Source organism: Lactuca sativa, chromosome 3, assembly GCF_002870075.4.
Source record: "Lactuca sativa cultivar Salinas chromosome 3, Lsat_Salinas_v11, whole genome shotgun sequence".
Classification (NCBI taxonomy): Eukaryota; Viridiplantae; Streptophyta; class Magnoliopsida; order Asterales; family Asteraceae; genus Lactuca; species Lactuca sativa.
The window spans coordinates 48,015,244-48,028,479 of record NC_056625.2 but is presented as its reverse complement, the minus strand read 5'-3'; the positions used below and the strand labels follow the sequence as shown (position 1 = coordinate 48,028,479).

General features: G+C 32.1%; 3 protein-coding genes across 3 annotated transcripts; all 3 read left to right on the top strand.

The window, feature by feature from the left end:
- Window positions 1–80: 80 nt before the first annotated feature.
- On the top strand, window positions 81–2,771 carry LOC111884389 (3-oxoacyl-[acyl-carrier-protein] reductase 4). Its single transcript, XM_023880706.3, has 11 exons — window positions 81–459; window positions 923–1,065; window positions 1,145–1,198; window positions 1,325–1,405; window positions 1,484–1,529; window positions 1,608–1,702; window positions 1,790–1,822; window positions 1,949–2,083; window positions 2,173–2,266; window positions 2,354–2,436; window positions 2,555–2,771. Exons 1-11 carry the CDS (start codon window positions 282–284, stop codon window positions 2,585–2,587), a joined length of 975 nt encoding a protein of 324 aa, XP_023736474.1. The 5' UTR covers window positions 81–281; the 3' UTR covers window positions 2,588–2,771.
- Window positions 2,772–4,284: 1,513 nt separating this feature from the next.
- LOC111884467 (3-oxoacyl-[acyl-carrier-protein] reductase 4) lies at window positions 4,285–6,678 on the top strand. Its single transcript, XM_023880792.3, has 10 exons — window positions 4,285–4,521; window positions 5,004–5,218; window positions 5,310–5,390; window positions 5,478–5,523; window positions 5,605–5,699; window positions 5,785–5,817; window positions 5,910–6,044; window positions 6,117–6,210; window positions 6,284–6,366; window positions 6,464–6,678. The coding sequence occupies exons 1-10, from the start codon at window positions 4,356–4,358 to the stop codon at window positions 6,494–6,496; spliced, it is 981 nt and encodes a 326-aa protein (XP_023736560.1). The 5' UTR covers window positions 4,285–4,355; the 3' UTR covers window positions 6,497–6,678.
- Window positions 6,679–9,079: 2,401 nt separating this feature from the next.
- On the top strand, window positions 9,080–11,994 carry LOC111884413 (alpha-galactosidase 1). The gene is made up of 15 exons (XM_023880739.2): window positions 9,080–9,414; window positions 9,515–9,573; window positions 9,669–9,725; window positions 9,850–9,884; window positions 9,965–10,068; window positions 10,154–10,229; window positions 10,328–10,386; window positions 10,484–10,549; window positions 10,662–10,745; window positions 10,838–10,902; window positions 10,980–11,062; window positions 11,166–11,256; window positions 11,383–11,432; window positions 11,547–11,687; window positions 11,811–11,994. The coding sequence occupies exons 1-15, from the start codon at window positions 9,221–9,223 to the stop codon at window positions 11,901–11,903; spliced, it is 1,257 nt and encodes a 418-aa protein (XP_023736507.1). The 5' UTR covers window positions 9,080–9,220; the 3' UTR covers window positions 11,904–11,994.
- The last annotated feature ends 1,242 nt before the right edge of the window (window positions 11,995–13,236 follow it).

Sequence of the window (13,236 nt, the reverse complement as noted above, 5' to 3'; positions counted from 1 at the left end):
TGAACTCGTTAGACCCGAACCCAACCCACCAACATGGTTCGTTAACTCAAGACTCGAGAAAGGGGGGTTTAAGAGAGAAACTGTGGTCACACTGATTGACACTCCAACGTTTTCCAACTTCGACCATATCGCCATCGTCGGAGCTTCCAAGACGAAAACCCTCTATCACCAACATCTTATAAAGCGACGCCAACCTTCTTCCTTCAATTTCATTTGTGGCGACCCCTACAATAGCTTCGCTTCGATATTCTCTCTCTTCACTTTCCGTATTCCCATCACTCATGGCTGCTTCTGCTTCTTTCGCCGGATCGGCTGTCGCCGCTTTCAAATCCACCGGAATCTCAGACAAGTCTGGCCATGGGAGAGTTTCTCTTTTCCTCAAGAATGCTTCGTCAGTTCAGCTCCAGCGGGGCTTCAACTATTCGCATTGCCGATCTAAGATGTCGTTCGCTTCATCCGGTATGCCGTTCTTCTCATTTTCATTTGAATATCACACTTTTGTACTGGAGAATCTGGAATATGGGACGTGTGGCTTCGGGGGATAATGATTCCTATATATATTTTAGCTTTTAACTAGATTCGACGCTTATGTTATATAATTCCACATATTTCTCACTTTCAGTACTCCTCTTTGCGTAAAATTATTGTTCCTTTTAGGATTTAGTTAAAATTGTGTATGGAGTTCTTTGTTCATGTGAGCTGTTTAGGTTTTTTCAAATAAGAAATCCTTTAAATTAAATTAGTTTAAATCAGGGCTTTACAAAAACTGCTGATGAAAATCCTTCTATAAACCTTGGTAGATGTTTGAATGGCTAAATCATAAAAGGCCTTCAGTTTGGCATAAAAGGAGATCTTTATATGATATGATCTAAACAGCTTGTACAATATAAAGCTGAATTCTTGATTGTAATGAGACTTGCAGGTGTAAAGGCTCAGGTGGCTACCATTGAACAAGCAAGTGTTGACGCAACACCAAAGGTGGAAGCTCCTGTTGTTATTGTGACTGGAGCCTCTAGAGGTATTGGCAAGGCAGTTGCACTGGCTTTAGGCAAAGCTGGTTGTAAGGTCAGATAAATTTGTTAAACTGTGAATATCAAATACCATAAACCTCAATTCTCATGGCACATATGGCTTAATCTTGCAGGTTTTGGTTAATTATGCAAGGTCTTCTAAGGAGGCAGAAGAAGTTTGTAAGGAGGTATATTCTCAACATATCCCTAATATTTCTTGATATGATGCTCATGTTCTGGTTTTTCAAATGATTCTTGTAACTGGTGTACAAAGAGTTTGATTGCATATAATGAAAGTGACTATTTCCTCTCAGATTGAGTCGGTGGGTGGTGAAGCACTTACATTTGGGGGAGATGTCTCAAAAGAAGCAGATGTAGCATCCATGATCAAAACTGTGAGCAAAACTTCTGTCATATCTTTATTCTTTATTTATTTATTAGTTGGAAGTTTTTTGACTTTACAATCATTACAGGCAGTTGATGCATGGGGGACTGTGGATGTATTGGTCAACAATGCAGGTTACCTAATTCTACCCTTTTTTTCTCTTTTCTGTATGACATATTTGGTTTTTAATGCAATCTCAACCTAATATACAGGAATCACAAGAGATGGTTTGTTGATGAGGATGAAGACATCTCAATGGCAGGAAGTTATTGATTTGAATCTCACTGGTGTATTCCTATGTACACAGGTAGGTATATATGATTCTTGAAAAATCTCAAATATTTGTTTGACATATTTGGGTATAGTTTTTTACTTAATCTTTATCTGTTTTCAGGCAGCTGCCAAAATTATGATGAAGAAGAAAAAGGTACTTTTAGTATCTTGTCTCTTGCTCTTTTTGAGGAACTTGCATGTTTCTGTTAAATATAAACGGAGAAACTGTATAAATTTGTTTGTTTTTGGCTTTTATTTTTTTATTGTGTATTATTCTCAGGGAAGAATAATCAATATAGCATCTGTTGTTGGTTTGGTTGGCAATGTTGGACAAGCCAACTACAGTGCTGCAAAAGCTGGAGTAATTGGTTTTACTAAAACTGTGGCAAAGGAATACTCAAGCAGAAACATAAATGTGAGTTTTTTTTTTTTTTTGGTAGTTGTTATTACTCAAACTGTCTGGGGGTATAATTGTAAATAAATAGGTTTCTTTGTGAGTTACAGGTGAATGCTATTGCTCCTGGATTTATTGCATCAGATATGACTGCTAAGCTTGGGGAAGACATTGAGAAAAAGATCTTGGAGACGATCCCCTTGGGTGAGTTTTTTCTTTCTAGCCTTGTCCTTAAAGCAGTAACTTGTATTTATTTATTTTTTATTTTTTTATTAACAATTTGATTTACAGGAAGGTATGGGAAACCCGAAGAAGTTGCTGGGCTTGTAGAATTTTTGGCTCTTAATCCTGCAGCTGCTTACATGACTGGACAGGTAACCCACCTCTTCTTACACAACTTAATTGTAGCATTAATTAATTAATATTTCCTTTTCTTTTATTTGAGCGAGAAAATATTGAATATAATAGTGATTGATTGTATGTTGGCTGCAGGTGCTTACCATTGATGGAGGAATGGTGATGTGAGAGCTGCACCAAAAGCTTATGGAGGCATATATATTTTGCCTTGACTTGAGATAGCTACAAAATAATTAGTTGCCCAACCCCAAGATAATAGTATTTGTAGAGTTGTCAAAAAATTTCAATTAAACAAAAACACACAAGAGGTTTGTATTTTTCTAATTGTATTCGAGGTGATGCATTTTGAGTCTGTGTGCCATGTTATGTTCCTTGACATTGTGGGTTTAAAGTTTTAAATCAAATCAACCAGGGAAAATACAAACATTGAAGAGTTTTACATAACAGTTTTGTTAAATAAATGACAAACTAATCATCATATCCCTTATTTTCAAAAATGGATGCGAATTAGAGAATAACCTCCTAATCATTTAAAATTGAATCATTATGATTTTGCCAAACAGCACCTAACTCTTTCTTTCTCTCAAATCTCTCTTAAAAAATCAACAAGAGAACTTAAATGACATATGGACTATGTATATTATTTTTTGGCGTCTATCTTTTAACTTATATTATTGATGCACACAAATGTTTGCTGTTATAAGTGTAAATATTAGGCAAATTCATTACATTTATATGTATAGATACATGTTCCAAGTGCATCCATGTATGTATAGGAGACGGAAAGCACATACTCATTAATGAGATTGAGCACATTACAAATATTAGCAATGTTTTTACTGTTATCATTATTGATAATTACGCTTTACCTATAGTAGCAACATATTTATATTTTGTTAGTCACGAGGTTGTGTTTTTGAATTTCGTTACCAATATGGAAACTATATACGTTTTTTTATATTATTGATAAATAATCTATTATAAGTAACTAACTTAAATATATTGCTATTGAGTATTAAAAGTATAAACATATCGCTATCACGATTACAAATTGATATTACTGTAAATAATGTAAATATGTTTTTATTATAAGTAATAAAAAAATCAAGTATATTATTATTTTGAATGAAAAATCTACCCTAATAAATAAAAATGTTATTACCACTTGTCATTCTCTTATTTATTTGGCCACGTGTCATTTTGTCATAATTTTGAAATATATTTATTTTCCACTTGTCAATTATTTCATTATTCATTTCCACTATATCATTAATTTAGTTTCCATAAATTAAACATACTATAATAATTATTAATTTCAAATTTCAAATTTGAAATTTCAATTTCAAATAAATTTACACTTTAAACATTTGTATTTAACATTTTATAATAATAAATCGTTTAGTACACGGGTCTAACAATTAAACACATAATTTTAATAAATTTATTTTTTGCATGTTTTTTTTTTTTTCATAATTTTCACTTATTTCATATTTCAAATTCAAATAAACTTTTCATTTAATTGCTCTTGTTTAACATTATGTTTTAATTAACCCGTATAATATACGGGTTTCAACACTAGTAAGATACAATACAATCAAATGAATCAATATGTTTGATGATAAAAATGTGTTGCTAATTCTTATCATTTGCATTCAATGTTTCTAAATAATACAATTGTAAAAAAGCAAACTATTTCTTTAAGACAATTTAAGAGAAGCACCTCAAAGAAGAAAATAGAAGAAATTGAAGGGGGAGAATTTAAGAGAAAAAAGGAAAAAAAACGAAGTCATACTCACCACTCACTACAACACCAAAAACCCCTCATATATAACCAGAGAGGCAGAGCTTTTATTTATTCAACTTCATCCATCCCTCTCTCTCTCTCTCTCTCTCTCTCTCTCTCTCTCTCTCTCTCTCTCTCAGTTTCTGTATTTCCATGGCTGCATCTGCTTCTTTCAAATTCAGTGGAATGTCAGACATGTCTGGAACCACAAGCCGTGATCACAGAGTTTCTTTTCCCGCCAACAATGTATTTTCAGTTCAGTTCCAGCGTAGCTTCAATTACTTGAAATGCGTATCTAGATCGTCATTTGTTTCATCTGGTATGACTTTCTTCTAATTTTCATTTGATTATCAATCACCCCCTTGCGAATGTAAAATCTGAAATTCGGGACAGGAACAGGATACATTATTACTGATTTGAGGTTTTAACGGATTTTGACAAATTATTGTTATTCTGTAATCTGTATGACGAGATGGATGAAATCAATATTGTTTTTCAGTCCAGTCTTTTTGATGGCCTGTTTTTGTTACACCTCCGTGTTAGCTAAGTTAGTTACATTTTGTGTTTCTTGTTAGAGAGTAGTATGTTAGTTGGCATGTATATATATGTTTGTTATTCTCCTGTATCGTATAGTTTTTTCAATCGGTGAAATGAGAATCCTCTCTTTCAAATTTCAATATTTCTTCATTCAATTCATATCATCATAACAGGGTAAGTTAGACGACTGTTTTGCCCATCTTTTATACGATATGAATATGATTTGATATCTTAACTTGCACAATTCATACATATATATAATAGTTATTGGAGTTGCATGTGTAAAATCAAAATCTGAGGTGGTGACTATCAAAGAAGAAGCAAAAGACATTATAGAAGCTGAAGCTCCTGTTGTTATTGTCACCGGAGCGTCTAGAGGTATCGGGAAAGCGGTTGCCCTAGCTTTAGGCAAAGCTGGTTGTAAGGTTTTGGTTAATTATGCAAGATCGTCTAACGAAGCAGAACAAGTTTGTAAACAGGTGAATCGATAGCTTAATTTCTCTTCTAATAAATTGTAAATTGTGAACGCAATCGCATATAATGGAAGTGACTATTTCCTTTCTGATCCAGATCGAGGAAGCAGGTGGTCAGGCACTTACATTTAAAGGAGATGTTTCAAAAGAATCAGATGTTGCATCTATGATCAAAACCGTGACCCATAATTCATTCTTCACCACTTAATTCATTCTCTGTCTAGAAAAAAGATTTAGAATTTTCTTGACATTATAATTATTACAGGCAGTTGATGCGTGGGGGACTGTTGATGTATTGGTCAACAATGCAGGTTACAAAATTCTATCTCCAATCTCTCCCTAAACCCTAAACCCTTTTAGTTCAATCTCAATCAGTGCAATGATACATACAGGGATTATAAAGGATGGTTTGTTGATGAGGATGAAGACATCTCAATGGCAGGAAGTTATTGATTTGAATCTCACTGGTGTATTCCTATGTACACAGGTAGGTATATATGATTCTTGATTAATGATTATTCTCAAATATTAATATTTTTTTACTAATTAAATCTTTATATATTTGATTTCAGGCTGCTGCCAAGATTATGATGAAAAAGAAAAAGGTAGTCCCACTCCCATGTAGATCTAGTGTATTCAGTATTTTATTTGTATGTATGTATATGTATGTATGTATGTTAAAATTATTTGAATTCAGGGAAGAATAATCAATATAACATCTGTTGTTGGTCTGAGTGGCAATGTTGGGCAAGCCAACTACAGTGCTGCAAAAGCTGGAGTAATCGGGTTTACCAAAACTGTGGCAAAGGAATACTCCAACAGGGGCATAAATGTCAGTTTCTAATCTGGATCTTTTTACCACTCAAATCTCAAATCAATTTCTTATTTATAGTAAATATTACAGGTGAATGCTGTTGCCCCTGGATTTATTTCAACGGATATAATTGCTAATCTTGGGGAAGACATCAAGAAAAAGCTGTTGGAGACAATCCCCATGGGTGAGAGTGAGATTTTCTATTTCTTGCCTTTTTCTTTTTCTTTGTTTTTTTTAATAATTTGATATACATGCAGGAAGGTATGGGCAACCTGAAGAAGTTGCTGGGCTTGTAGAATTTTTGGCTCTTAATCCAGCAGCTGCTTACATGACTGGACAGGTACCCCACTCTTCTTACAAAACCTAACTAGATTAAGTAGGTTCCCATGCCCCTGAAACCTCAAAGTAAACATAGAATTATGAATTATGTTTTGCAGGTGATTACCATTGATGGAGGAATGGTGATGTAAGAGCATTCGGAAAACCAATCATATGTTTGAACTGAAGAAAGAAAAATTCAATCATGTTTATGTTTAATTTAAAAATGTCATTTCATGTGTTCATGCTGTGTTGAAAGCAAGATTTCCTATCCTAAAATAAATGACCCTTTAACCATTTTTAATGCTAAGAAAATGTGGTGATTGTGTTGTTTTGCTTTATATAATTATAGATACGGGTATTTAAAACCGGATAGCAAAATTTTCGTATACGGATTCGGATATCCGAAATTCAACTCTTATATTTGTTTATTTTATAAAAATTCTGATCAGCCACATATACTCTCATCTTACATAAGGGCATCAATAATATATCGAACTTCATAGACTTCAACAAATTGTCATATCATTATTTTATATTCCATACAATTCTATCAATTTTTTTTCTATTTCATAGAGTTTAATAGATAGTCAAAACTTTGTTGAGTTCAATCGAACATATTTAAATATTTATTTAAGAGTTAAAAATGTTTCATTTTTCCTATTAAAGGGTTCAAATGTTCAGTGGCTATTAAACTCTAAATCCATTAAACGTCAAGATGACATTTTATTCATTCACCTCATTCAACTCTCTCATTAAGTTATTCATTGTAGATGCGATAAAAAGGTATCCAACTCATAACACCATTTTTTACATAACATTGGTAAAATTGTTGTAAAAATTTAGCACAAACACTAAATCATCTATAACCCATTAATACAAATTCTAACACTAAAAAGAATATCTTAGATATGTTCTTTTTTTTTTCCTTTTTCTTTTTTAATTTTTATATATTTTAAAAAACTAATTGTTATATTTACTAGTATTTTACAAACTTGACTTGTATCTTTTTATTACAAGGACTTAATGAATTATATTATTAAACAATTTTAACCAAAATAACATATTCTTGTATAATTAAATAACATGTTCTTGTATAATTAAATACCATGTTATTAAAACAACAATTTTAATTAATGAAACAAAATTACATTTAACACACATGTAATTAAAATTATATATCTCTTTCAAAAAAAAAAAGTTAAATATTATACATGCATTTTGAAAATATAACATATATAGTAAAAAAATTACATATTTATACGGTTGAATGATTTTGCTATGGACGATCAATTAAATCATTTTTAGACTAAAATGAAGTTATTTATCTTTAGTATGTTTATACTGAACAAGATGTTAAAATCAAATATCATCATTCATTGATGTTTAACTTCAATTGGATAATATTTTTATGATTTTGAAGGAGTTGAATTTGTTGTACCAAATTATTATATTAGTAGTATTATAATATAAAAGATTGAGATATAAAACTATTTTTAGAAAAAGAGCTATCTATATTGTCTTCAAATGACAAACAAATGCATTTTATTATATCAAAGAGTAATGAATAATTATTTTTATGATTTCCACCTGAAATAGGTTCAACATTTCAGCCTTCATTTTTTGTTTTGGCCCACCTTTTAAATTTTGTTATGAATTTGATCCAAATTTTAAACTTTATTACATATATTTTTTTTCAGCCAACTCTTTTTACTTTTCTTCAAGCTTTAAAAAAACTATTGTATAAATTTTCTACAACTTTTAAACACTTTTCTACAACCTCTTTTTATAAATATCATCTTTTAATAAAAACAAAGTATATGCTGAGGCCTGTCTTTCAACAAATTTATAACTATTATTTTCAAGGTGTAAGATATATGTAGTCTTATATTAACTCTTTAAAAGAATTCTTATTGAGAGAATGAAGACTTCAACATATATAGACATTTATTTGATCATGTGGCATCGATATGAGATGCACTAACATAATTTTTGTAAATTTTATTTTATTTTTTTTCAAAAGTTGATTCCTTTTATTATGGTGCTTAATTTTGAGAAAAAAAAAACGTAATAAGATATACAAAAGAGTAAATTACTGAAATCGTCCCTGTGGTTTGGTCAAAATTGCACGTTTGGTCCCTAACTTTTTTTTTGCACTCAGATCGTCCCTGTGGTTTGCTTTTGTTGCGTTTTTCGTCCCTATGGTTTGGTAAAAGTTGCATGTTTGGTCCCTAACTTTATGTATGTAAGGGACGAAAAACGCAACAAAATCAAACCACAGGGACGATCCGAGTGTAAAAAAAAAAGTTAGGGATCAAACGTGCAATTTTGACCAAACCATAGGGATGATTTCAGTAATTTACTCTATACAAAACGAAAGCATTTATAAAGGTATCTAAATAAATATATATTCTAGAAAAAACATAAAAGAAATGTTGTCGATGAGCATGGACAAATTCTGATAACTCTAAAACCAAATTTAAATACTTAAAAATGTTGATAGATATCAAGTTGGAAGTAAAATATTATTGGATAAAGGTTGGATCGAGTTGGTTAAAGTTAAAGGCGTGACTGGAAGGGTGTATGAGCGTTTGACGGTTTGAAAAGAAAATATGTTACTTTTATACGTACGTAAATCTAGAATTAATTCACGTGTTTCTACTTTCTAGACTGGTCCTTGCTGCATCATGCCATTGGTCATTTCTTTGTGGCAGTCCTTATCGCTATTTTGGATTACACTATAAGAATAAGAATAAGATTTCTCTCTCTCTCTCCCTCTCCCTCGCCCTCTCCCTCTCTACTTAATTTGTACGTACGTAGCAGCCGTGTAGCTAGTGTGGTGATTGAGATTCTGAGAACACATAGGATCGATACCAATGACCATGGTGGGAGGAGGAAACAGAAGAACAGTTCTGATTCTATCATCGGCATTACTGTTGATGCTGATACTACTAGTGGAGGCGTCTGCCGGAGAAGGACAAGGACAAGGGCGCATTTACAAGAATATTTCTCCGGAGGCGGAGAGACGTAATCTTCTTGCCAATGGCCTTGCAGATACTCCACCCATGGGGTTCGTCTTATCTCCATCTTCTTAATTCATATATAGCTAGCCGTTAATCTAATCAGATCTAACTAAATACTACTTCATGTATTTGATTTAATTTGTTCAGGTGGAATAGTTGGAATCACTTCGGCTGCAACATCAGTGAATCCATGATTAGAGAAACCGGTGCGCCCGCCTTGCTAATTTGGCATATAATTACAAAACAGATCATTCCAAATGTATTTTTTCTTTTAACCATTAACTAATTTGTTCTACTACAGCTGATGCTATTGTTTCTACTGGTCTCGCGAAACTTGGATACACCTATGTAAATATAGGTACGTATATATATGTGACTACATTACTATTCAGTATTCACCATTACAGATCCTTGCTTAATTTACTCCTGTTTTAGAAATGCGCAACTAACAAACCTGAAAATTCAATTCTTCATCACTGTAGATGATTGCTGGGCTGAATATACTCGTGATCAACAGGTTTGCACAGTGTTTCTGATTTTTGAACGAGTTTTGATCTAAAAGGTATGAAATCTAAACGTACATGTAATCAATTTTAGGGTAACTTTGTGGCTAGGAAATCAACGTTCCCATCTGGCATCAAAGCCCTTGCAGACTATGTCCATAACAAAGGTCTTAAGCTTGGTATATATAGCGATTCAGGGTAAGATGATCAAACTATATATGATTTCTTTACAAGCTTCTTCTTAATTAAGCAACATATACCATAATCGCTTTTTTTTTTCCAGTTCCATGACTTGTAGCAAGACCATGCCTGGTTCACTTGGTTATGAGGAACAGGATGCCAAAATGTTCGCTTCTTGGGTATGATTGCAAATGGTTTCTTATATAACCTTCCTTTTGTATATGAGAATTTGAGTTGTTGAAGTATGACAATTTATTATATATGCCTTGTTTTGTAGGGTATCGATTACTTGAAGTATGATAACTGTAACAATGAAGGGATAAAGCCAACTATTAGGTTAATACCCCCCATGAATTTAATTAGTACACAAACATTGTTTTCTAGCTTTATGTTTTGGTAATAACATGATCATATTCTTTCTTAATAAATGCAGATACCCGATAATGACTAGAGCTCTCATGAATGCGGGCCGTCCTATCTTCTTCTCACTATGTGAATGGTGACTTAATTTGTTTTTTTTTTCAACCAGTTACACTCAATATTACTTTCTATATATAATATATGAAATCAAATTGTCAGTCTAAATTCCTTCAATTTCAATTGGTACGTAGGGGAGATATGCATCCTGCTTTGTGGGGTTCTAAGATAGGAAATAGTTGGAGAACCACTAATGACATTACGGATACTTGGCTTAGGTAATTCTAGTATATATATGTCATCACATTTATGTTTAATCACAACTTGTTTTATTTCAGTTAAGTTAATTGTTGTTTGAAATTGTATACAGCATGATGTATATAGCAGATATGAATGAGTACTATGCAGATTATGCAAGACCTGGTGGCTGGAATGGTATGTTTTTATTCTTTTGTTAATTTATTTTAGTAATTTGTTTTGACATAAAAAGATTCATACTTTTGGAGTCACAGATCCAGACATGCTTGAAGTTGGAAATGGAGGGATGACAAAAGACGAATACATTGTCCATTTTAGCATATGGGCCATCTCCAAAGTACGTTGCCATTTTGACCAATCTTGTTAATGTTTAAAAAAAATAAAAGGATACATTGATTGTCCATTTGGAAAATTTAAGGCCCCGAATCATTGCATTGCAGGCTCCCCTTCTTATTGGTTGTGATGTTAGAAATGTGACAAAAGAAACCCTTGATATCTTAGGAAACATGGAGGTCATTGGTGTCAACCAAGGTAACTAAATTTGACTTTTAAAGGTCAAACTTATCACAACTTGAAAATCCAACCATTAAGTTATTAGAGATTTAAACGTCAAACTAAAAATGTTGAAATGCTTATTATAATTATCTCCACATACAGATAGACTTGGTGTTCAGGCCAAAAAGGTGAGAATGGAAGGTGATCTTGAGGTACTTACTTTACTGAACTGAATCCATCTTTTAATTAATAGTTTAAATTAACCATGTGCTCGTTTTTATGCACCAAGATCTTGAGATTTTTGTGCCATTTTAATTAATTCGCAGGTGTGGGCGGGACCCCTTTCCAAATACAGAGTGGTGGTGCTGATGGTGAACCGTGGTCCAGCAACCTCTCTGATGACAGCCCATTGGGATGATATAGGACTCCCTCCAAACACCACCGTCATTGCAAGAGATCTTTGGCTTGTAAATCTCAGATCACTTTTCTACTGTTACTGATATTGATAATGTTTTGCTATAATTTATCATATTGGTACTGTTTATTTCGTTTGACTTATGCTTTTTTTTAAACTGGTTTTCCAAATGCAGCACAAGGCATTGAGGCAAACACCTGTGGGGAACCTGAGCGTTACTGTAGCTTCTCATGCTTGCAAGATGTTCATTTTGAAACCGGTATCTTGACAACTTCAAATTATACACTTTCTTGTGTATCACAATTGAGTTACAACTTATAACTTATATAATATTATGGGAATGTACTCTACGTTTTCTATTTTCTCTGTTTTGAATTTGTTAGAAATTTGGGTATAGAAAGGCTTAGAAATTCTGAGAATCGTGATTATCACTTTCAAATCGAAGTATTTGTGTGGTACTCCCAAATCCTCAATTGGATAAGACTCAGAGAGACAATAACAGAGAGTGTTTGATGATATTTGGGTATGTACCAGAAATCCTAGCCAGGGGCTCTGCCCCTTGGACCCCGCTCCCAGGGGCGTTGCCCCCAGACCCCGTTCGTTTAGGGGCTTCGCCCCTAAATGACAGTGTATTTTGAAACTTGATCAAACTTAAACAAGTATGTACTCTACACATTCCTTACTTGTTTAATATTTATCAAGATCACTTTTGGTCATCAAAGTAATCTCATTACACTTAAATAACATTGATGATAACAAATCACTAACAAAATTAACCCAATTTGTGATAGCGATTTTGTACGGTGATAATAATATGTAAAGAAGGCTGATTCGAATTAAGTAATTGGAATATCATTGGTATGGATCGTTATATATATTCTTATACAAACATAAACTATATCATCTTTGTCAAAATTTAATCAAATTACCTAATATAATTATTAATGATTATATCTTTAGAACAATTTGTATTATGGACTTTAAGTTGTTTTTCCACTTATTGTATTGTCTAAAAGTATTCTTTTTATCATAGTTAACTAGGTGTAAGACTCATGTATTACATGAGTTATTTAAAAAAATTAAATATAAAAGTCTAAATATTTAAGAACTTTGGGTTTATAAGAAAATAAAAAAAATAATAAATTATTAAAATTGTTTTTTTATCTTTTAAATTTAAATAAATAAACAAAATAAACTAATGAACTTTAATTTGGAAATTTTAAAATAAGAATGTAAGTCATTAATGAAATTGATATTCATTTATTACCACATTTATTGTAATTATTACATTAAAGTATTATATGGAATTTATTAAAATAGAAAAACCTATAAAATGACATGTGGAAAAGAAATTAATTCAAAATAACCACAAAATGACATTTGGCAAATTGAATAACAGTGTGACATGTGGCAAAAAAAACCTTCATTTATTAGAATAGATTTAATTCAAATGGGGCGAAATGATATCATTATATACTTATAAAGCTAGCATTTTTTTCTTTCACCACATTCATTTGAAACTCCCATTCATTTTTTTCTTTCACCACATTCATTTGAAACTCCCATGACTTATCAATTTCTTTCTAATAATGATTACAAGT

Coding starts and splice junctions, on each gene's coding strand:
- LOC111884389 (XM_023880706.3), top strand. CDS start 282: ATGGCTGCTTCTGCTTCTTTCGCCGGATCGGCTGTCGCCGCTTTCAAA. Junction 1,199..1,324: donor CAGAAGAAGTTTGTAAGGAG/GTATATTCTCAA, acceptor ATTTCCTCTCAG/ATTGAGTCGGTGGGTGGTGA. Junction 1,530..1,607: donor TGTATTGGTCAACAATGCAG/GTTACCTAATTC, acceptor CCTAATATACAG/GAATCACAAGAGATGGTTTG.
- LOC111884467 (XM_023880792.3), top strand. CDS start 4,356: ATGGCTGCATCTGCTTCTTTCAAATTCAGTGGAATGTCAGACATGTCT. Junction 5,524..5,604: donor TGTATTGGTCAACAATGCAG/GTTACAAAATTC, acceptor TGATACATACAG/GGATTATAAAGGATGGTTTG. Junction 6,045..6,116: donor ACTCCAACAGGGGCATAAAT/GTCAGTTTCTAA, acceptor TAAATATTACAG/GTGAATGCTGTTGCCCCTGG.
- LOC111884413 (XM_023880739.2), top strand. CDS start 9,221: ATGACCATGGTGGGAGGAGGAAACAGAAGAACAGTTCTGATTCTATCA. Junction 9,415..9,514: donor GCAGATACTCCACCCATGGG/GTTCGTCTTATC, acceptor TAATTTGTTCAG/GTGGAATAGTTGGAATCACT. Junction 10,746..10,837: donor ATTACGGATACTTGGCTTAG/GTAATTCTAGTA, acceptor AATTGTATACAG/CATGATGTATATAGCAGATA.